The sequence below is a fragment of the Dama dama genome, chromosome 19 (genome assembly GCF_033118175.1).
Source record: "Dama dama isolate Ldn47 chromosome 19, ASM3311817v1, whole genome shotgun sequence".
NCBI lineage: Eukaryota > Metazoa > Chordata > Mammalia > Artiodactyla > Cervidae > Dama > Dama dama.
Genome location: NC_083699.1, coordinates 32,146,278 through 32,171,362, shown reverse-complemented (window position 1 = coordinate 32,171,362; position 25,085 = coordinate 32,146,278). Strand labels below are relative to the sequence as shown.

The 25,085-nt window shown below is 43.8% G+C and overlaps 1 protein-coding gene across 2 annotated transcripts in view; it reads right to left on the bottom strand.

Moving 5' to 3' along the window:
- USP13 (ubiquitin specific peptidase 13) overlaps positions 1-24,095 on the bottom strand; it is a 135,041-nt gene extending 110,946 nt beyond the window's left edge. For both annotated transcript variants that reach the window (XM_061166635.1, XM_061166636.1), the window contains exon 1: positions 23,889-24,095. In XM_061166635.1, coding sequence (XP_061022618.1) covers positions 23,889-24,056 — 168 coding nt within the window. In that variant the 5' untranslated portion in view covers positions 24,057-24,095. The remainder of the gene's footprint in view (positions 1-23,888) is intronic.
- Between the last annotated feature and the right edge of the window lie 990 nt (positions 24,096-25,085).

Genomic DNA, 25,085 nt, shown 5'->3' with positions numbered 1-25,085 from the left:
TAGTTTAAGAAAAACTAAACATAAGTGACTTGCCTAAGTTCATATAACTTGGAAGTGTCAGAGTTAAATTTGAATCTATTTCTCTTTCATCCCTCTCTGCCATACTTCAAATATTAATTATGGAGATATAGCTATAATGAACAGGCAAGGATATTGTTCACATTTGAGATACTTTTTTTATCCCAACTTTTCTCTCCCTATGCTTAATGCACTTCTTTGTAAACGTCTAAAGTTAGTCATCCTTTCCTCAATGAAAATGGATTTTTATTACTATCCTATGAGTTCCACCATCCAAATAATTCTTTAAAAAACAAAAATTTTAAACACCTGTTAGAATTGCCAACAAACATCAACATTCCTTACAATGAATTTTAGTAGAACACAAATTACAATATCAAAACAGACATTGATACCCTTACAAATATATGAAAAATAATTTTTAAAGTTCCAATAACCCAAGATTGTTTATTTTTTTTAATATCAAATAAAATTTTCCAACATTGTATCTATGGTTTATAAGCCAGACATAAAGAAGCCTTGTCACAAAAAGAACATTATAATAACATTAGTTCAAACATGTGCCTGTTATCGTAGCATTTATAATGTGTAAGGCAAGAAAAAGAAAGTCACAAAGAAAGAAATAAAATGGCCTAAATTTGTTGATAACATTATTGTCTGCATGGAAAATCCTAAGGAATCTACAATCTACTAAATAACTAATAAAACTAGTAAGTGAATTTAATTTTGCAAGGTCATGGGATACAGATCAATAGACAAAAATCAATTTCAATTTTATAGCCTGGCAATGAATACTTACAAGTGAAATTTTTAAACTTGACTATAAAATACCATCCAAAAAACTCAGAATTATATAGCTTGTGCTTCTGGTTAACTTTTTCCCTTTAAATGACATCAGTGGAATAGAAGAGAAAAGTTCTTCAACTAGAGGCAACACATTGCATTCACCTGATCAATAGATTAGATAAATATTTTCAAAAGATTTTTTCAAATAACTGTTTACTTATTTAAACAGATTTTTTGCATAGTCATAATCCTTAAGAAAACATATTGCACCATTATAATGGCAAGTTATTCATTAAGCTGATTAAATTGAGCATTCCATAGTGTGATTTTAAAAAAAAGAACAACACTTCCATTCTCTTCCAATAAAATGTAGTTCAATCAGAAAGTTTTCAAACCAGAAGACATAATCGGGGAAATACTAGATTTGAAACCAGAGGTCCTGAACTGCCACTAAATAGCTCTATGACCTCAACAGAGTTTGTCAGATGGTCTCTGAGAGTATTTTCTTCATTAAACATACCTCTAGCAAAAATTCCCACCTCACAGGGCTTCGTGAAGTTCAAAGGGGAAGAAACACCCACTGTGCTATAAGTCATTATGTAAAGATTGATAATTATTTATTATGAGTTAAAAGTTCTATGTGCTACATGTATCTCCTATTATCACAATTATTTTCTACTTGGGGGAAAAGCAGAAGGAAGAAAAAAGTCTAACAGCCACACAGGCTGGGGATAACAAATATTAATTTGTCATAAAATGTATTAGGCAGCTAGTGGGAGAACCAAGAAATTAGCAAGCAGGAAAAGAAAAACGTTCAAGTACAGCATTTTTCTTAAGAAAAAATACAGAAAAGCTATACAATGCAAGATTACATAATCTCTAATACAATCATAAAGTCTTTACTAACTTCATTGCCAAGAATTTTTTACTTTTTAAGGAATTTGACAAAAATTTAATATACCAAACACCAAATATTAAATCTCTGGAGTCACTTGATACTGTCACAAAGTCCATAATTAAAGAGAAAAATGCTTTGGCACTCATAGACAATCCCACATAGGGAAGGATTCTATTCTAAATACCCAAGGACATCTTCCATCCCACATATATGCTGGCCTCTGAAACAGCCTATGGCCCTCACTAGAGGCTCTGAGCTGGAAGCACTGCCCCGGGAATCTGCCAGTAATTCTAAAAGTTAAGACACACTAACATAGAAAACCCTTTAAACGCTACCCATATAGAACAAACACCTTAGTTTAACCCATCTAATGATCTATACCTTCTTCTCTCTTATCTCATTAATGTCTGTTTATATAAGAAGGTCCTGCATGATTTCTTGGCTGCACTACTGGCCACATGAAGACAAGTGCTATATAGTCCTTTTTGGGGCAGTTATCTTAGTGATGGGGAGGATGGTCAATGAGAGGAAGGTGAGGGTCTGAACACTCTTAAGAGTCAATTAGCTTAGATCCACATCTTACACCAAATACTATAATGAGGTCCAGATAGATCCAAGACATAAGCATCTAAAAAACTAGAAAAGAGCAGACTTGTCTATTTATCCTACTTATGAAGAGAAAATAATTTCTGGCCAAGAAAATACACAGAATCAAAAGAGAAGAAATAGTTGAGTATAACAATGTAAACACTAATGAACAAGTTTTGCAATATAATGAAACGGAAACCAACAAAAACAGAATGGGGAAAGATGTAAAGTATAATGAAGGAAAGCTTATAGCCAAACTATGTAAAAAGTGATAAAATTACAAGATGTCAACATTCAGGTTTAGCTTGGTAAGAACTTGCTTTGTTTAGGGTCATTTAGTTTTAACTGTAAGAAAATATTAAATTCAAATCATATCTCCACTACCTCCTGAAGGAATTATGTTAAAACAATCCCAAGGCAATTATATGCCTACTAAACTGACAAACAGTATTAAAATTACACAGCCTGAACCCACAAAGAAAACCTGTATATCTCCTCCCACAATATAAATCGGTTCCACCCTTCTAGGGAGCAATAAACTGTGACCTTTGACACAGTATTTCTCCTTTGCTGTGACTTCAGGAACCCGAGAGGAAAAATAACTTAATTTGTACAAAAATATTCACAGATGAACTATTTACGATAGGAAAACGGCCCCCAAACAGAGGAACTAAGAACCTGAGACATATAAACACAACAGATACTGTAACATTATTTAAAATGACAAATATATGAATTCTGTGTAAAGTGTACAGAAAACATGTATAGAATTGCATGTAATGTACATAGGAAAATAATGTTCATGGAACACATGCTGATGACAAGGAAGAAAAGGAAGAGGGGAAGGGAGGTTGCAGGCTGACAAAAACCTGAAATGAAACCGGAACAGATCAAAGGTTTTATATTTAAGTTCTTGACTTGGGGGTCCTCAGCCTTACATCCCATTACTTTTGTGCTTGGTGTAGAGAGGTGATTCTCACACTACTGTCATGAAGGGCCAGGCTATTTTGTTTTGTTCTGTTTTGTGTTTTGTTGCGCTTCTATTCATTAAGGAAAGGTAAGAGGTTCCAGAGGTCCCACTGCGCATGGCTAGTTCTCACCTTCAGCCAGGTGTGAACCAAAACGTTTAAGCACCACGAAACTCAAATGGGTCTATATCCTGTTCAAACAAACTAATCCACCGCTGGTGCACTTGGAAGTGGCCACGATGGCAAGCTGCTATAGAAAGTTCCAAATGCTTACTTTCAGTGTTCATGCTTCTCTCATGGCACCAGTCAGCTGACCACACTTCAAGTAGCACTGGTGTAGAGTGAGGTGAATTGCCCAGCGCTGAGTGTCTCACTGTCAGGAAAGCATCTCTTCAAGGACCTCCAGGGACACCAGGCAAGGCCTCAAGCCTGCAGAGCCCCCCACGTCAAAACCAGGGAATTCCCTGGCAGTCCAGTGGTTAGGACTCCGCACTTTCACTGCTGAGGGCCCAGGTTCAATCCCTGGTCGGGACACTAAGATCCCACAAGTCACAGTCCCACACCCATCCAGCAGTCCACCCTGCCAGCCGCTGCCCATGACCGATTCTCACACTCCTCTGCTCAACCCCATGCCAACGATCCTTAACTCCAAATCCACTTTCTTTTCACAATTGTTAGCATCTTCTTCACTGAAATCTGTAGCAGGGAGAACCCTCACTTCCTTCACTTGGGGCCACCACATTCAGAAGCTCAATCACTCACGCATTTGCTCCTTGAGGGAAGGAAAATTGTATGACACTCATTACTGAATTGCAAAGACAGTGCCTGAGCAGTACAGAGCAGGGCTGAACAAACATTCCCAGAGGGAATGGGAAGTTCTGTGTGGTTATTTGTCATTCAGTTACATAGCTTAGTCTCTCTCTCTCTCTCAAACCAGCCTCAGTGCCCTTCTGACCTGGATTTGAAACACATCGCAGCTCAGGCTCCACTTCAAGCCTTTCAGTATAACTAAACAAGTGAGGGCGTGCTCAGTAGCTCAGTAGGGTCTAACTCTTTCGACTCTAAGGACTGTAGCCCTCAAGGCTCCTTTGTCCATAAAGAAGGAGAATTATCACAAAAGAAAACTGATGGCTGAGCACAGAAAAACAGTGTGAGGCACCAGAATGAATACTCACTCTTCAGATTTGTTTGGCTAAAGTCACCCTCTTTGCAGCATGGACACCAGATCTGCTGAGTCCCAGCTCTCCTGCCTTCTATAAGCAAGCTGGCCTCACAGGGTTCTTCAAGGCAGCAGTGCCGGCTCCAAACCCCATCCCTTCCAGAGGCCAGCCAGCCCAAAATGGCCAGTGTGTGCTGGTCTGCATTTTCTTAGCTAAAGCAGATTCTAATTACCATTTACATGATGCACTGAACAGAAACTTGGCCAAGAGGCTAGACTTGATTTAGAAACCCGAAATTGCAGGGAAGTCAAGAAATATCACTCAGGGCTTCTCCAAGGCTCCCTAAGAATTCCCTCTGACAACTTTTCCCACCCCACGATCAAACCCTAAGAGAGAGAAGCCACATTAGAAGCCCAGGCGATGTCTGTGCCCCATCTTCAACACATTTCCATACAGATACAAGAGAGACAGAGCCATTCGCTTATGACTTTACATTAGATGACCCAGCGTACTATTCAGAAGTAACATCAAAGTCAACCTTGTTTTACACCACCTGCCATTTAAAAGAATATTAAAACGCTGAGGGAATATAAAGGTCAAGGTTACAAGATGTTTCAGAGGAGCAAGTGAACAATCCATTTAAATAAAAATACACCACATTGTCAATCACTAGGTGTTCGGAGAACTTTGTTTACAACGGTGTGTACTTGGAGACCAGCCTCCGCTGGAAGTCAGGAAGGGAGAGGGAGCCTGTGTGGGCCACATACTCTGGAAACAGAGTCCCATGTAACCCTTGTTTGTATAACATCAGAACAGTGTGGAAAACAAGCGGTCATTGCCCCAAAGAGAAACATGATGTAGGTAGACAGAGTCACAACAAATCCAGGTCCAGGACAAATTACAGACCAGCACCGGGGAGGGCTGTGACTCACACTCGTGCGCAAGGGAGACAAAAAGAACAAAAACACAGTACTTTCTAGAAAGTTATTAAAAAAAAAAAAAAGAGGGAGAAAAAAAGAGATGAACTAAATTAACTATTAATAGAGAAAAGAAATAACCCACATGCTCAAGAAAAGATTTGCTTAGTGATTCATGGTGCATCCATGAAGTGTAACAAACACTCTTCAGCCATTTAAAATTGACCTGGGGGGACTTCCCTGGTGGTCCAGTGGTTGAGAATACGCCTTCCAATGCAAGGAACGTGGGTTTAAGCCCACATGCCGCAGGGGAACTAAACCCATGTGCCACAACTAGAGGGCCTGAGCGCTGAAACAAGACCTGACATAGCCGAAAATAAAATAAATGTGTTTTAAAAATTAAATAAAAATAAAACTGACTTGAGCATTTACTAATAGGAAAAGCTGTACATGGTATTTCTGAGTGAAGAAGCAAATAACAAAAGAGTGTGTATGATGTGCTATGTAATATACACAACACATACACACTCCATGACACAGGATATCACATCAATTGGGAGATGAGATGGGATTTTTTTTTTTCTTCACAGTCTTTTGGCATTTTCTAATTTTTCTTCAGGAACATGGATTCACTTTTTAATAATAAAAACAGGAATATTTTTCTTAACTGAATGTATTTAGAATCAAACAATAGAATAGGCAGTCATTCCAATGTTTCCTTTTCTTAAACCAAGTTTTCCTTAGGCTTTCACAACTTCGCCTTTAAGGGGCTGGCTATTCTCGCTTCTCCAAGCAAAAGCGTGGTTCGAAATAACTAGGAGATTATCTCAGAACAAGTAGCTAAGGAAATGTGGGAACACGCCACAAGTAAGAGAGGTGATCAGGGAGGCAGACAAGAAAGCGATTACAACTGAGAAAAAATGAAACTAGTCAAGGACACTGTACCCCAGTTGGATACCATCCAAGTTTACAGATGGGGATGGCCTGTGCAGAGTCTGGAAAAGAAGCTGTAAGAGAGCGTGTGGTTGTGATGTCTTCTCCGGGGGTGCAAGAGAAGGGGGGTGGGAGGATGTGGGACAAGAAGAGTTTATTCAGCAGAGAGACAAGCAAGCTTGGTGTCCTGATAACATTTGCATCCTAGCAAGGAGAGAGAAAATAACAAAGAGGCATAAAAGATAATTTCTGACAGAGGAGCCTGAGATTGGAAACAACAGAGTTTGGGTCTTCTTTTTTTTTCTTTAGAGATAGTTGTTATTTATTTATTTATTTTTGCAATTTGTTCATTTTTTTTTCATTTATTTTTATTAGTTGGAGGCTAATTACAATATTGTAGTGGTTTTTGCCATACATTGACATGAATTAGCCATGGATTTACATGTTGGGTCTTGATACAGCGTGGTGGGGGTGGGAGAAACATGCTGTGGGTGGGGGGGGAGGGAGGGCTTCCCAGAAGGGCAAGATCTCAGAATGAGGGATCAGACAAGCAAAACGAAAAAAGAGCACACACTCTAGATGAGAAAGCATGTGCAAAGGCCACAACTCCAGGAAAAGCTTGGCTGTGTCATCAAAGGGACAGAAAGAAACTCAGGGTGCTGGAGTGGGAGGAGAGAGAAGACAGGCCTGTAGAGGCGCTGGGGGGTTCCCAGATGAGAAGCACCATAATCTCATCTACTTTATTAAAGATCATTCTGGCTACCGCAGAGAAAATTATGGAGAGAGGACCCAGAGAATACGTGGTTCCGAGGCTACTGTAAAGCCTAGACTCCCGCTTTCCAATTCAGTGGCCACTAGCCATGTACGACTATGTCAATCTAAATTAAAGTAGGTGACAAAAAAAAATCAGTTTCTTGATCACACTGGCCCCATTTCAAGTGCTCAGTAGTCACATGGGGCTAGGGGTTACCACACTGGGCAGTGCAGACATGGAACAATTCCATCATCCCAGAAAGTTCTTTTAGACAGCCCTGTCTAAACAGGGTAAGATGATGGCTGAGCCTGGGGGAGGCAGAGGAGGAAGACGGGAAAGGAGCTGAGGGCAGAGATGGGGAAACTGAGGCAGATTCAGGATATAACTTTAGGATACAGCTCAGAAGCGCAGAAGACAGAAGAATTGTAGAAGTGTGTGTGAAAGGGCAGTTAGAGGTCAACCCCTAAATATGTTGACTCATTACTTCATAAGACTTCCCATCTCTCTCTGCTCAACTCTTTCATCAAGCAACCATCTGCCTATTAATTTAGCCTCTCGGGTCCTTCCATACCTGAATGGTATATATGAATATTCCAATGCCCAGTACAATCTGGCTCCTAGAGCAAAACAGACAGACAACAGTTTTAAAATACAAACATTAAGTGCATGCAGATGGGAAGCAAGTGTCCAATAAGAAAATAAAACAAAGTTCCAGATCTAGTGCAGCAGGCATGCAATCCACAGAAAGGGGAAATAGAAAAAAAGTACCATCAAAAAAATATATAGGCTGAATAGCAAGGAAAGACTCAAACCATTCACCAGTAGAACAGAACTCCCAAAATACAACAGTCGCAAAATCCAAAACCCTGGTTTCCACAGCAAATCCACAGAAATAAATCTATCCATATCAGCTATCTGTCAGACATCAGGCATGCTGTATTTCATGGGGTTGCAGAGTCAGACGCCGACTGAGTGACTGAACAACAATATCAGCTAAAAAAAAAAAAAAAAAAATATGCATATAATCCCAAGAGACTGTTGGCCTCTCTGCTAAACACTGATAAAGCCTGCTTGTGGCCATGAAGTGTTAAGAAAAAATAGAAATGTTATGCAGTCATGATTCTTCTAGTTTGCTCCAACTCTGACGTTCTCTCTGCACGGAACTCCTACGCCTTAGAGATGCACAGTCTGGTCCCAGACACTAGAGGCACAGTCCGAGCAGCCAGGTTTTGACACGCTGTAAATTTACTGTTCCACAGAGGCATCATTTATTAACTTTTCCCCTAAGCATAAAACGAAATCCTTGCTCTGGGTATTTGGAGCAGTGAGGATGCTGTCACCTGAACAGCTAGGAAGGGTTTGGGCAGAACAAGAGGAGCAGTAGTTACTACGATGCTCACAGGACAGATGGGCAAAATAAAATCTGTGAGAGGATGAAGATGAGGTGAGCATCTTCAGCAGCACTGAACTGAAGCTATAATCCATCTAATTCCCAGCGTACACCTTTTTTAAAAAACATGAAACTGCTTTGTCAAAGGTAAAACACCTCTTAAAGTCAGAGGTATTATTATTTTTAAGGATAGATGGCTTTCTCCAGGATGTGTTTCCCCTGATAAACTACATTACACACAGAGATTAGGCTTCCAGGCTAACTCATAAAAGCCCATCAATAAGAGCTAAATTTGAGTATGAATAACAGCCCTGATGGCGCAGACAGTAAAGAATCCGCCCGCAGTACGGGAGGCCAGGGTTCAATCCCCGGGTCGGGAAGGTCCCCTGGAGAAGAAAATGGCAACCCACTCCAGTATTCTTACCCGCAGAATCCCATGGACAGCCAGGCTACATCCGTGGGGTCACAAAGAGTCGGACACGACTAAGCGACTAACACACACAGCCCTGAACAGAGCTCCCCTCAAGGAGGCCAGCAAACACTCATGCCCAAGGCTTTCGCTATAGAACAGAGCCTCACAAAGAATTACTAAGTACAGGATGTCCCTCTGGGGTAACCTCAAGACCCTCTAGATCCTTTTTCACTTTCTTCTCGGGGGGATCGCTCCACCACATCGCTCACTAAAGAGAGGGATAGCAATAAAGAACACTCCACGGGCGGCCGTGAGTACAACCTTGTAAGGTAGGTAATACAGAAGGGAAAATCAAGGCTCAGAGAAAGGCAGCCAAATCAAAGCACTCGATGAAGCCCTGTTTCTATTAAGTAGTAAGAAGTATGGGAGGGGGGAGCAGGATGGGATTGGGACCCAGGCCAGTCTGGCCCCCACATGCTTCCAGGTGCAACTGAGAAGCAGATGTCATTCTGGTGGCAGGAGCTAGGTGCGCGGCTGTCGGTAAGCACACGCTGTCAGGGGGCAGGGGAGGTGCTTGGAGAAAACAGCAAATACTTCTTTTTTTTCCAAGGCTGTTTCATTCCAAGAAAGCAGAAAGGGCAGACAAAGGAGAGCCACCCCACTCAAGTGAGTAGCCTGGGCTGGGTGCTCTGCTAGGCCATCCTGCAAGAGATGGGAGAAGCTGGGGCAGGCCCTGCCAGCTCCACTCCCCAAACGTAAAAAGGACAGCTCAGTTCTTGGAGGTGGCCCATCCAGGCTGAGGGCTCCCGGACAACAGCAGTGGGAAGACCCGCCGAGGGGGGTGGGGGCGGGGGGAGTGCTCCAAGATGCTAGTGAAGCATCTGCGGGTTTGGCAGCCTCCATATTAACTTCCTTGGATGGGAAGGAGATCAAACCAGTCAATCCTCAAGGAAATCAGTCCTGAATACTCATTGGAAGGACTGATGCTGAAGCTGAAGCTCCAATACTTTGGCCATCTAATGTAAAGAGCCAACTCACTGGAAAAGACCCTGATGCTGGGGAAGACTGAGGGCAAGAGGAGAAGGGGTGACAGAGGATGAGATGGTTGGAGGGCATCATCGACTCAATGGACGTGAGTCTGAGCAAACTCCAGGAGACAGTGAAGGACAGGCAAGCCTGGAGTGTTGCATGCAGTCCATGGGGTCACAAAGAAATCAAACACGACGGAGCAACTAAACAACAACTTCAGCTACTAAACTGATCTTAGTGGTTGCACTCTGCTGGCTGGGAGTCTGGAAAGACGCCCACACAGACTGAGGTTGCTTCCAAAACCCCAGGTTGGAAATGCTGCCCCAGGCTCCTGTCTGAGTTTTTCTGGAACTCGAGCCAATCAGCAGGAAGCCAAGAGGCCTGTCCTAGTTGCTGCCCCCTCAATAACCCCAGGGGGCAAAGATCCCTGGGGCTCTTAGAAAGGAAGGGCTACTCACAAATCCTGGGTCTCTATAAACTAGGGGCTGCCAGACCCTGCAGTGTGAACACTGACCTCTGAGCACCATGCCAGTCTGCAGTTTTCCCTGAGGGCACACAGTACTTGCCCATTGCATCTGACTGACTCACCTCCCTCATTCATGTCCTTGATTCAGTCCATCTTCCAGGGTATCAGCCGTGAAGTCATCTTTAACTCCTCCCACACCTTCTCCCACTGCATATTCTGTCACCAAGTTGAACCACAGCCTCCATCGAAATCTCTACCAACTTAGTCCTACCACCCCAGTATCTCTATCCCCACTGCCAACACCCTCATGAAGGCAACCCCCTCTGATATTACAAGAAACCCCTGGGAATTACTATTCAAAGTCTCCTCACTTTCCAACCAATTCCTCATTTCCAGAACAGTCACATGGCCTCATGCTGTTCCCTTGCTCTTAACCGGCCTGCTCGTCTAGTCTAATCTTATCAAGACAATCTCCTTCATCACCCACAGAGATGTCAGCCTTGCCTTCCAGTCTCCCCAGTAATCCTCTCCCATTAGCCAGTGAAGGCTCTCTCACACACACCAAGCTTGGTCCCACCTCCACACCTTGTCTCCCCTGCTCCAAAATGCCACCTCTTCAGATCCCACCTGACTGTCCAGGCCAATAACTCTTCCAGTCTTTACCTACTCCTCCTGTGCCTGAGATCTCCACTCAGGGCCACACTGTTCACAACCTGAATATCCTAACAGTGCTTCAGGGTCTAACCTCAAGACGCATCAGGGCTGACATCCCATCTCTGTCACACACAAGTCTTTGAACATGCTACCAAACCTCCCTGACTCTCAGCTTCCTCTTCTGTAAAATGGGACAACAACAGTAACTGTCATTTATAAGTCAGTTATTATTGTAATTAAATGAGGTGGTGTGTATAGAAGTACCTCATGTGGTATTTGACTCATTACAGACACTCCACTATGATAGGAAGATCCAGGTCATACCCTCTTTTCCTGCAGTCCTCTGTTTATCTCCTAATACTCACACCTCCACTATAGCACTGGGAGCATAGGGGGCTCTAAATAAGTAAGAGTCCTTGCTAACTGACACAAAACAAAATCTTTTATTTTTAATCTTACTGCAGGAAGCACATATTCTTTTGTACATTAAGCAACATCTCTAGTTTGGAGGCAAGTTCAGATTCATCAAATGCTTGTCATTACTGCCCTGTCCTGTGGTTCCAGCTCCAAAAATAGGTGCTCTTGTTCACATCTCCCCTGGAACAAGGGTGGGGACAAGGGTCGTCCTGGGCTGATCACCCACAACACTGAACATGAGCAGCAGCACGGAGGCCTGGGCGATGTTCACAGAAACCAGCTCTCGTGTCATCTCCCCAAGATCACCATGTGTGATCACTTTCACCAAAACCCTGCAGCACCTAGTATCACAATACACAGAACACTCAGCAAGTACCTGCAACACCTTTCCCTCACTTTTCAAGCTTATAACTTTCCAGACAATATGACAAAATAAAAATACAGCATTGGTTACTTTTGAGAACATGTTTTATTCTAAAATGTATGCTTATAATTTTTAAAAAATATAAAAACAAAAGATACAGCTTTGCTGGCACAGGTTCACAAAATGGCACAGCTTTATGATCTCTACTATTATTTTTTTGGCTGTGTCGCTTAGCTTACAGGATCTTAGTTCTGTACCAGGGATTGAACCCAGGCAGTGAAAACACCAAGTTCTAACCACTGGACCACCCGTCAATTCCCTCGGTCGTCTACTCTTTTCCCTTTAATTCTCTAAGATCTCAGTGACTCTGTATCTTCAACAATCAGCACCTCAACCATGATAGAGATGGACAATAAGTCTCTAGCCCAGCTTGGGGGTGGGGGTGTGCAGAACACCCCAGGAAAATACCTGAGCTGGGTTTTAGGGATCAGTGGGGTGCTGGGGGTGAGGGGCTGGGAGAAGACATTCCAAGCTAAGGGAAGAGTCCAGGCCAACGTGCAGAGGAATGAAAGCATGGAGCATCTGAAGAAAAAGTCCTTAAGGCCAAAGGGAATGCAGGCAGTAGGCAGGTGCTAAGAGACAACACGAGCAAGGAAAGTTAGATAAACTGACTTGTTTACTATTACTTGTTTAGATTAATGTGGTTGAAAATTCCTAGGCAGGGAAATGATGTGACAAGACCCATGTTTTAGAGAAACAACTGGGAATGCAATGTGACAGGTGGAAGGAAGGTAAGGAAGTTAGTTAAGAAGCTTCTGCAGGAGTCTAGGCAAGAAGTGACGAGAACCTGAGCCTTGGCAGTGTAAGAGAGAGAAGGCCAAGCTGGAACCCCATCACTAATGAGAAGTGACATAAAAGAGAGAGGAATACACTATATCCACAACAACATTATCCAAATAGCCAAAAGGAGGAAGCCACCCAAGTGTCCATTGACAGTTGAATGGATAAACAAAATGTGGTCTATATACATGAAATTAAAAGATGCTTACTCCTTTGAAGGAAAGTTATGACCAACCCAGACAGCATATTAAAAAGCAGAGACATTACTTTGTCAACAAAGGTCCGTCTAGTCAAGGCTATGGTTTTTCCAGTAGTCATGTATGGATGTGAGAGTTGGACTGTAAAAAAAAAAAAAAAGCTGAGCACCTAAGAATTGATGCTTTTGAACTGTGGTGTTGGAGAAGACTGGAGTATCCCCTGGACTGCAAGGAGATCCAACCAGTCCATCCTAAAGGAGATCAGTCCTGGGTGTTCATTGGAAGGACTGATGTTGAAGCTGAAACTCCAATACTTTGGCCACCTGATGCGAAGAGTTGACTCATTGGAAAAGACCCTGATGCTGGGAAAGACTGAGGGCAGGAGGAGAAGGGGACGACAGAGGATGAGATGGTTGGATGGCATCACCGACTCAATGGACATGAGTTTGGGTAAACTCCGGGAGTTGGTGATGGACAGGGAGGCCTGGCGTGCTGTGGTTCATGGGGTCACAAAGAGTCGAACACAACTGAGCGACTGAACTGGTCTATATACATGCAATATTATTCAGCTTTAAAAGGGAAGGAAATTTTGACACATGCTACAACATACATGAACCTTAAAGACAAGGTAAGTGAAATAAGCCAGTCACAAAAGGATAAATCCACTTATGTAAGATACCTAGAACAGTCAAACTCAGAGAGAGAGGAGATAGGATGGTGCTTGCCAGGGGCTGGGAAGAAGGAGGAATGCGGAATTACTGTTTAATTGAGACAGAGTGTCAGTTCTGCAAAATGAAAGGCATTCTAGAGACGGGTAGTGGTGATGGCTGCACAACCATGGGAATCAACTTTATACCACTGAAGTATACACTTAAAATGGTTAAGATGGTAAATTTTATGTTGTGAGTGTTTACACAACTGTTTAAAAAGACAGAGAGGGAGAGGGAGCAGAGTGGATGACCAGGTACATCCCCCAGCCTGAACTGCAGCACTTGAACCAAGCTCCATCAACAGGAAGAAGAATGCAGGAGAGTGAAATGAGAATTCAGAGTTGCACAGGTAACCAGGTTCAACATGAGCTGAGAACACAAACTTTCCCAAAAGGTTTCCTGACAGGATCAGCATCATCTCTTGCATACCAGGGCTCTAAAACTGATACAACTTTAAATGTAATTAACCGCAGACAAAAAGAGATGGCAAGTGACTTCTTGATTATTAAATGAGAAAAGTAGGATTCTAGGGTACAAAGGGCTGACCACGCACATGCGTCAATTTCGCTCCTTTCTGAAACCCAAATAAAAGAACATTTAAGTGATATTTTAAAACAAACCACAAAATCTGGAAACTGGACTGCAGGTGGATAAGCGCTAAAGACTAAGATGAGCTGACAAAGCCGAACCCTAGGCTTACAAGAGGGAAGACAAGATCCAATCTGATTTACACCCCAGAATTTCCAAAAGGCTCTAGATAACTAGAACTGGACATGGAACAACTAACTGGTTCAAAATTGGAAAAGGAGTATGACAAGGCTGTATATTGTCACCCTGTTTATTTAACTTACATGCAGAGTACATCACGCAAAATGCTGGACTGGATGAATCAAAAGCTGGAATCAAGATTGCCAGGAGAAATATCAAGAACCTCAGATATGCATATAATACCACTCTAATGGCAGAAAGTGAAAAGGAACTAAAGAGTCTCTTGATGAGGGTGAAAGAGGAGAGTAAAAAAGCTGGCTTGAAACTCAATATTCAAAAAACTAAGATCAACAACAAAAAAAAACTAAGATCATGGCACCAGGTCCCATTATTTCATGATAAATAGAAGGTGAAAAAGTAGAAACAGTGACAGATTTTGTCTTCTTGGGCTCCCAAATCACAGCAGATGGTGACAGCAGCCATGAAATTAAAAGATACTTGCTCCTCGGAAACCTAGACATATAAAAAAGCAGAGACATTACTTTGCTAACAAAGGTCCATATAGTTAAAGCTATGGTTTTTCCAGTAGTCATGCATGGATATGAGAGTTGGACCATACAGAAGGTTGAGCGCTGAAGAATTGCTTTTTGAATGGTGGTGCTGGTGAAGACTCTTGAGAGTCCTTTGAACAGCAAGGAGATTAAACCAGATCCTAAAGGAAATCAACCCTGAATATTCATTGAAAGGACAGATGCTAATGCTGTAATACTTTGGCCACCTGCTGTGAAGAGCTGACTCACTGGAAAAGACCCTAATGCTGGGAAAGATTGAAGGCAGAAGAAGGGGGTGACAGAGGATGAGATGGTTAGATGACATCACCAACTCAATGGACATGAATTAAAGCAAACTCCAGGAGATAGTGGAGGACAGAGGAGCTTGGTGCAGTCCATGGGATCACAAAGAGTTGGACACAACTTAGCGACTGAACAACAACTCCAGCTTACTCTGAAATTAGGGTGAAAAGGAGTTAAAGAGGAAAAGTTGTGGAGGTAACACTCAGGGCCCTAGACTCCTTCTCCATTCCAAGAAGTCCCTCCCCACACTGTTGTTGCAGTCGTGCAGTTGTGTCCTCCCACACTAGTGAACTACTGATTTATTCTCTAAAGCAGGTAAAAAACAGAATGCAAGTCTGTGGGACAACGGGTTCAGTTAAAAATAGGGGTGCCACAATACACAGAGACTTAAAAATGTATGTATCATGTACGTGTATCAGTCCAGAATTGGTCAGAAAATACAAGCTATTCTAGGTATTTCAGGCAGGAAGGGATTTAACACAGGGAAATAGAGAGACAAAATCACGAGAAGAGCTATAAGAGCCAAGGCCAGAGAAACCACCACTCAAGTTCAGGAAATCAAAACATACAAACATCACAAGAAACTGCACAAATGATCCCAGCTCCCCCCCATGACTGATGTCCCCACGAGTCCCAGAAGGACACACTCACATCTGCCATGTGCAATAGCAATAGTAGCTTCTTCTCTTTCACCTTCCAGATCTCTCTGGCAGAACCAAAATCAGAATCCTGCCATCAAGGATGGGGATCAAAACAAGGATAGGGTTGAGAACTGGGAGACAGTATATGAAATAGCTGTATTCAACATCCAGATGCTGAGACCACCCTCATCCTCTTCTGCTTAGCTCCCTGAGTCCTCGCAGATAGATCTTCAGTTTCCAGACAAGCGATAACAAAAGACTCCTAACCAGTGGTCAAAGGAAAAAAAAAATCAGGATACAACAATACAAGGTTCCCCAAAGAAATAGCCCAGCCAGATGACCCTACAATAAAACTTACAGGCAACAGAATGAAGAATTCTCTTCTCTGAAAGAACCAACAATGTCCAGGTCCAAATATTAATAGTTGCAGTTTTCAAAGAGTCAAAATCTGTAAGTTTTAATTTGCTTTAAAAAGAATGAGCCTGTAGAATATGATATTATGGTTGAGCTAAGATTAACAAGTTATTTGATCACCACAAATGTGAAAAAGTGAATCTACAAAAACCACAGTGCAGGCAGAATAAGTCACTGGAGTAACCAGCTGTACTTTTCCTGCCTAAACTCTAGAACTTTGGTTTTCAAAGTATGGTCTAGAGACCCTGTGATGCCCCAAGACCCTTCAAGGGACCTGGGAGGTCAAAACTATTTTCATAATGAACTTGTCTTTTTTCACGAGCATTTCTCAGAGTCTATATGTCATCTGATGACATCATCACTTTAACAGTTAATCGAATGGAAGTTGTTTTAAGTTTTTCTGTCTTAATTTCTAACATAGTAAATATCAATAGAAGGAAACCACACAAAAGCTCTTTGAAGTCCTCAAAAATGTTTAAGAATAAAGGGTCCAAAAAGCTTGAAAATTCTTACTGTAAAACAACTTTTTAGTTAGTTGCTTTTAGAAGGGAACTTTTTTGTTTGTTTAAATAACTTTATTTATTTTTGGCTGTGCAGGGTCTTCAGGCAGGCTTTTCTCTAGTTGCAGCATGCAGATCTCTCCCTCCAGCAGCTTCTCTTGTTGTGAAGCATAGGCTCTAGAGCATTGGCTGAATAGTTGTGGCACATGGGTTTAGCTGTTCCACAGCATGTGTGATGTTCCACAACCAGGGACCAATCCTGTGTATCCTACATCAGAAGGCAGATTCTTTACCACTGAGTCACAGGAAAGCCCAGAAGGGAACTTTCGATATGTGAAACCAATTATACTTAAAGTTTACACCTTCAAAGAGGGGAAAAAAATGTATAAATTTCTAAATTTTGCTTTACTATCTTATATCTGTTTATCCATTAGAAGGAGGATCTTTCCACATAGATCCTAAATTATTTCTCCCCCTTGGAAACAAGTAAGCCCCATAAAGGCAAGTAGTATTGCCCAGAAGGCTGCATACATAGCACAACAGTAAAAAGAACCATTTCTACAGGGATTCAGACAGATACTTGTATATCACTGATCACAGCAGCTTTATTCATGATCCTCAAAAGGTAGAAACCACCCAGATGTCCATCCACAGATGAATGGATACACAAAATGTGGCCTATACCAAATACAGAATATCATTCCCTCTCAGGAAATTCTGACACATATTGCAACATGGAGGAACCCTGAAAATATACAAAGTGAAATAAACTGGACACAAAAGGACAAATACTCTGTGATCCCAGTTACATGTGGTATCTAGAATGTGCAAATTCAGAGACAGAAAATAGAACAGTGGCAACCCACAAGATGGAGGTAGTGGGGGATGGAAAGTTATTGCTTCATGGGTACAGAGTCTCAGTTTGGGATGATAAAGAAGTTCCGGAAGTGGATGGTGATAATGGTTGCACGGCAATGTGAATGTACTTACAGCACTGAATTGTACAATTAACATGGTTAAAGTGGTATAAATAAAGAACAAAAAGAGATTCTAGAGCCAGGTAACCTGGATTCAAATCTCAGGTCTGCCACTTAATATTTTGTGCGATTTTTGTGCTTCAGTTTCCTCATCTGCAAAATGATGATAACACACAGCATGAGGTTGTTTTGAGGATTACATGAGTTAACATATGAATAAACACATGCCTAGAATGCTGCCAGGCACCTAGTAAATGCCCTGTCACTGACTCTCAAACTATGGCATGCCTCAGAATCACCTGGAAAGCCTATTCAAATCAGGCTTGCTAGACCCCCAATCCCCTGAGTGTCTGCTTCAGTGGTCTGAGAAGGGACTCAAGAATTGTCATGGTTACAGGTTCCCAGGACTTACTGGTGCTGCTCGTCCAGGAAGCACAGGTTGAGAACCAGTGAGTGCTCTGTACAAATATTAGCTGTCTTTACTATTATTAGCAATGTCTGAGGTAGTACTAGGCAAATCCACAAATACTGGGAGAAGGAAGTAAAGACAGAAGTATGTTCCTCCTCTACTTACAGAATACTTCCCTTCTGGCCACCAAATGTGGGGGGAGGGGGGGCCATGGGGAGAGGGTGTTTCTCCCACAGGAAGCAATTCTCCCTCTCTCCATAGGCACCAAGTGCCCCAGAATTTAACTCAGTTAAGGAGCCTGGTGGGCTACAGTCCATGGGGTTGCAAAGAGTCGGACCCGACTGAGTGACGAACACACACTGACACTATTTACCTGGAGTTACCATCACAGTCCGCACATTAAAGACTCAGCCCCAAGAGGCTGCTTCCCCCTGCGCCCCCCCCCCCCCAAATCTTAACCACCAATGGGAAGCCTGGGTTATCACCCGTGCTTCTGAAGAACGGGCTATAAATAGTATCCCACGAAGCCCTTCTCAGGTTCAATTAATTTGCTAGAGAGGCCCACAGAACTCAGGAAAACAATTTACTTACAGGATTATCAGCTTATTACAAAGGATGTCAAAGGATATCAATGAGCAACCAGAAGAAGTGATAGGCAGGGCAGGGGGAAAGGCGTGTGGAGTTCTGTGACCCTCAGCACCCTCCAACCCGAGTTCAGGGATTTTTGTTGCTGCTGTCTTCATCAGACAGGTGAGAATGACTGCACCACTGGCCACTGTTGATTACGCCAATCTACAGTTCCTCTCCCCTTCCAGGAGGGAAAAGCTTCCCAGGTGGCTCAATATAAAGGGAGACACAGGTTCAATCCCTGGGTGGGGAAGATCCCCTGGAGAAGGCAACCCACTCCAGTATTACTGCCTGGAAAATCCCACAGACAGAGGAGCCTGGCAGGCTACAGTCCACGGTGTCGCAAAGAGTTGGACATATCTGAGTGACTGAACAACAACCCAGGAGATGAGGAGGGGCTGATAGTTTCAACCTTCTAATCACTAGGGTGGTTTCCCTGGCAACCAGGGGCTTTCCAAAAGCCTCTGATACAAACTCAGGTGTGGCTGAAAGGAGATTGTTAAGAATAATGAAAGACACCTTCATGGCTCTTATCATTTAGGAAATCCCAAGAGTTTTAGGAGCTCTGTGCCAAGAATAGGAACAAAAATCAAATATACATTTCTTACCGTAAATCACAGAAGAATTTACTGAGCCCCTAATATGAAATTTTCCTACAAGGAGAGGATCTCAAAGCCTTTCCCGATGAATATCTACACCAGCAACTACCAAACTGAGGCTCCCAGAGATTTGCAAAGACTCCCAAGGAAGGCAGAGAACCAACAGTGACCTCTCAACATCACTAAGAGATCTCAGAACTTTGGAGAATGGGGGAAGAGCTCCTTTTTACAAAATAGTGTTGACACTGGAAGGTAAGAAGAGGTGAGGGGGACAGGGCTTAAGCTGGTCTCACAGCCATTTTTGGGGTGTGTGCCCCTGCTCACAGTAGCAAGTGGCCTGACAGTCCTAGCCTCGTTGCTGCACTGGGATCTCTCGATTCTCAGAGGCTGTTGGTCTCAGCAAGCCTGCAGGGAGCCTGCTTAGCCTCCCAGGCACAAACACAAGCCTAGAAGGATCCAAATGTTTCAGCCCTGGGGCACACCCTTGGCCAACCGGCCACAGGAGCCAGTGGATAAACACTCTCTTCTTCTGGGTCCCGGGGCGGGAAGGCAATGCTGAGGGGCACTGATAGTTCTCCAGAGTCCTGGTGGGGAGCATGGGCCCAGTAACTCACCTTCGTTTGGCTTTCCTTCCTTCCCTTTGTCCCTATTTCTTTGGACGTTCTTCCCCTCCTGTTCCCTGGGATACCTTCCCAAAATAAAAGGCCTAGGCCAAAGCTTTTTTTCTCAGTCTTCAATTGACCCCAGCTGAGACAGGACGGAAGCTCAGCTCCCCACACCCACATAGGTGGGGCGGGGGCATAATTAGCAGCCAGCCCTGTGGCCCTGCTCCTCTCCTACCTAGTGATCGGGACAAGGCTTTGCACCTGGTAGATGCTTTAAAACTACCAGTTAACTGGGTAAAAAGAAATAAAATTATGGCAAACTATATAAGACACTCTAACTGCTGTGTTGTACAACACAGACCCTAAGTAATGTAGGCTTCAGAGGAAAGCAAGAAGTCTAAAGCAGAAGGAAAGGGCTGAGAAAGAGCTTTGAAAGATTACCAAGAGAGGAAAGTGGTCCTAGAAAAGGAAGAAAGTCTCCACAGGTTGAAGACCCAGAGTCTGGACTTCCCAGAGCTGGCAACCTAGAAAGGGGGGAGAGGTGGGACCCGGTATATTCCGATGAAGGTGGGGCTCAAAGACTAAGGAGGAGAGAGATTTTACATGGTAGTTCATGAAGGTTGTGAGCATAAGTATGAACCAATGTCCCCCATTTAACTACATCAAACTTTCTACATAACCCCTGACAATCAAACACTTGGGCTTACAACTTCTTATCTCTTTCTTTTCTTCCTGTGAAAGTGAAAGTGTTAGTAGCTTTTAGTCATATCTGATTCTTTGCGCCCCTATGGACTGTATGTAGCCCACCAGGCTCCTCTGTCCATGGAATTGTCCAGGCAAGAATATTGAAATGGGTTGCCATTCCCTTCGCCAGGGGATCTTCCTGACCCAGCAATTGAACCCAGATCCCTTGCATTGCAGGCAGATTCGTTACCATCTGAACCACCAGGGAAGCCCCATTTCTTCCTATAGCAATTACTAATTGGCCAGGCACATATATTTATTTAATCCACAAAACATCCCCATGAGGTAGGATCTATTATCGTCTTCATTTTGCAGACTGGAGAAACTGGGACACAGAGAAGTTACAAAGCTGGGTGACAGAGCTGGAATTCAACCCTGCCAGTCCAGCTCTTTCTTTCACATCTGTCCCCCACAACAAAGTCCCACTTTCTACATGAGAATCCCACAAGATTCCTTTCCCAGTGTTTCCCATGTGGTGTATCCTTACCATTTTCATAACCCATAACCACAGATAATTTGTATGTTTCCTAGACATTCATTGAGTTCCTGGTACATATACCAGATGCTCGGCCAGCAGCTGGGAACACGAAGCCCCCCTTTCCAGGAAGGTCCCATTACAGAGCCTGCAAGATGAACCAAGTACTGGAGAGGTGAACCTTACTGGTCATGGTGAGACAGTGGACCAAATTGGTAGGTGAAAAGACAAATTCTCACTCATTCCAAAATACCTGTTACTGGGCATCTGCTCTGTGCAAATCCCTAGCAAGTGGGAAGAAAAGAAGGAGAGGGGCACCGAAATGAGTTGTCACGCTGTCCCACTTCACACCACGAAGGTGAAGAATAGCAACAGTGGTCACACCACACCTTAGACATGGGAGACGCAAAATAAAAATGTATCAGTTCAGTCTTCCTCTAACACCCCTTTAAACCACATTACTCACAGGAGCTTGCCATGACTGACCGCATGAAATTCAAGATCCTGTTCTTGGCATTCAAGGCCCCCATCTTCTATTCTACCTGGTTCTGACCTCACTGCTTATCAAATCAGTCTTTTTCTTCCAAATACATTATTAGAAAATAAAAAGAAAATATTCACACTTTGGGTTTGCACATATAGTTTACGTGGCCTAGAATGTTGTTCTATTTATTTCTAATCATCCTTATTTATGACCATTTTCAAAAGTATCCAATGCAAGGATAACTATTCTTTCCACTCAGATGATTTTGGTCCTCTCTCTACCACGGTCTTAGCGCAGTGGTGGATTAAAGCCTCTGCTGTTTGGCACCAGTGAATTTTGCTCCGTATGGTTCTTATAACCATGCACGTAACAGCGGGCACATAGTGGGTGCTCTAGAACCCTTATGAGATTCATGGTGAAGTGTTAAATAAGTACCATAGGGAAAGGTCTCGAACTATCATGCACTGTACTTTAATATAGCTTGTTATAAAATCTTCTTTCTCTTCCTCCCTTGAAACATAGATAAAGAAATATACTGATTCATCGGCCTTGTAAATAAGCCCAGTCTTCCCCAAGGAACTACTTCGACATGAATGAAATCAGTTTACACTGGACAAGATACTTCTAGAATAGTGTTTGGCACACAGTAAGCTTCCAATAACTATTTGTGAAAGTGAGTAAAATAATCAGCTTTTTTTCTTCACTCCTACCATACACTATAAAATACAGTAGAGACTTTCAGTAACAAAGTTTGTAAGAAGAATCTGAACAGTAACCCAGTTTAAAAAAAGAGAAAGCGGTTTTACCCACTTTACATGTTGTATTATCCTAGGGGCTACTTTCCCCATGGCATTCACAATCTTCGATTACTTAAGTTAATTAGGGTCATTCTTCTCCACCTTTAGAAGCTATTAGTGGAAACCTGCTCAACACTAGACACAAAATCTGAAAATGACATTTTTCAGATACTTTGTGGATACAATGACACTGCTGACAGACACACTAAGGAGTGTGATCACAAGCCTCTAAGTAATAAATGTAACCATTACATTTCACACTACACACCTTTTTAAAAGAAAAAAGAAGCAATGAGCAAATAAATGAGACTTTTATCTCCCAAACGATCTTTTATTAGCATAAAAGAAAAATATCACAGAAAGGATACAAATTCTGCAACTCCACTGTGTACAAAACAAAAAGCCTTGGAAATCAGCCGAAAGCAACTCACAAGATAATAAGGATACTTTGGAACATGTGCCATTTATCTGGCTTTTTTTTTTTTCATCCAACAAAACATAATATGAATAAACTGTGTTAGGCTATTGTTGTGAAACCTGCCTCGGCGCCTCCAATCCAGAAACCTCCCTTTTGCATTGAGATCTGCCGAGTGACACATGAGCTCTAAAGTGGGTGGATAAAAATAACCTGGTCCTCAAAAAGACATGATAAACGCCAGACAGCTGAGTCACTTTGAAGCCCATTTTGACTCCCGAAAAGGACAGTTCACCCTCCTTTTTCCTTCTCACACATACACATACAACCTGGTGAAAAACACACCAACAGCGCCGGGAGGACGGCGGTAGTGCGTCTCGACTTCCCCCGCCAGTCTCTGAGGTCACGACTCGCGACTGAACTTTTAATAATTTATACTGGTGCATTTCACTCAAAGTGACTCGTTTAGGAGGGAAAGAGAAGATTCGGGAAACCTTAACAATCCAACAGACCCTCGATTTCTGCTGCCCCAGTGGAAGCACCCGAAGGTTTCTTCCGATGTTCTGACGGAAAGAAAAGGAGTGGGGAGTAATTTAAAGTGGAGAGAGGAAAGCAGAACAGTCCAAGAGTGGGAATCCCTGAGCAAAGCAAACGGTCCCAGAAAGAGAAGGACTGCGTGCATCCAGGGTGAATCAATCTCGCCCTCCGCGCTCCGCGCTCGCCCCAAAGAGAACGCAAACCATCTGCAACGCACAGTTAAGATTAGGGAACTCTTCGACTCTATCTATCTTTCAAACGGTGGCGGGGCTTTGGAACCGCTGCTAGGAATTGGGGTCCTGGCAGCCTAAGAAGGCTGGCGGAGCAAACCACCCCGGCCGCCCCGGGCTTCGGCTGCAGCAGCCCTGGGGAATCCAACGCCGCCGGGCACCCAGTAGGCACTCCTTAAGTGTCTGCCGAACTGCCCTGCCCCCGAGCCAACTCTGGAGCCCGGAGGAGCCGGTCCCGGGCTGCCACCGCGCATCTTCTCCCCCCTACCCCGCGCTTCACGTGCGGCCGAGTTCGGCGGCTCACGGCCGCCCCAGGCCGCGGGCACCGCGACCTCCCCCGAGGCGCCGTCCCGCCGCCGAGCCTCACTTACCGGGGAGTCGTAGGAGAAGGCGCACTCGTTCTTGTAGACCCTGTCCCCGGACCTGGGCACACGGATCGTGGGCATGTGGGGCACTAGCAGCTCGCCGATGTCTCCTGCAGCCATCTTCCTGCTGCCGCTGCCGCCCGGCATACCGAACAGGGCGCCCCGGCGCTGCATGGCCGCGGCGCGCACTCGAGCCCAGCGGAGCGGAGCGCTGGGTCTGCCCACCGCGGCGGCGGCGGCGGCGGGCTGCGCGGGCGACGGGAGCCGAGCCGGGACGGGCGGGCAGAGCCGGCCGCAGGGCGGGAGCGGGCACCCCGGGCCTGGGCTGGCGGGTGAAGGGGACGCTGCTATTTTTAATCCAATGGCGAATCGCCGGCCCAGCTGCAGCGTCAGGCGGGGCGCTCGGGAGCACCCGCCGCAGCGCGCGGGGAGGGGGCGCTGGCGAGGGGCCTGGGGCCCCGGCCCGGCTTGGAGGACGGGGCGGAGGGCGCGTCCCGGGGGCTCAGGCTCCGGAGCCCGCTGGGGTGGGCCACCACCGCCGCGTTTTCTATCCTAAATCGCTAGTCTGCGAAGGGGCAACTCCGAGGCAGCCAACACAAAGGGCAGGATTTGAGATTTTTTAAACCGCTTGCTTTTAAACAACCAGGATAACAGCGGGGACGTACCCTGATTGGATGGGGGTGGGACTCTAGAACCTAAAGTGGGGCCCAAATCTAAATTTGTTTTTCGCACTTCGATATTAATCTAAGACTTGCTCCTCACCTTTTTAAGATCTAAAGCTCTTTTTAGATCTAAAGCTCTTTTAAGATCTAAAGATTGAAAGAGCATAGAGTAAGATTAAGTAAGGATAAATGTATGTTTTTCCAGTAATGCTGACTTTTCTTCCGTATGGGGGAGAGTATCAAGATTATTTGAGGGAGGGTATATTTTTGTCTCTCTTTGGAAAGTCTTCTCTTCGTGAACCATTTCAGTTGACTGATTTGGGATCTTACTTCATACATACTTCTTCCCTGCCTTTGCATATCCAGTTCGTTAAATAATAAATGGGAATAGGTTGGGGTGGGAGGTGATATAATAATCTGCAAAAACAGAGCATGTGTCACAGCATACTCTTATTTTCTTCAAAAAAAAGAAAAGAAAAGAAACTCAGAACATGAGTTCAAATCCCCTGAGTTTCCCTAACTACATCTAATCTAAAGGGCA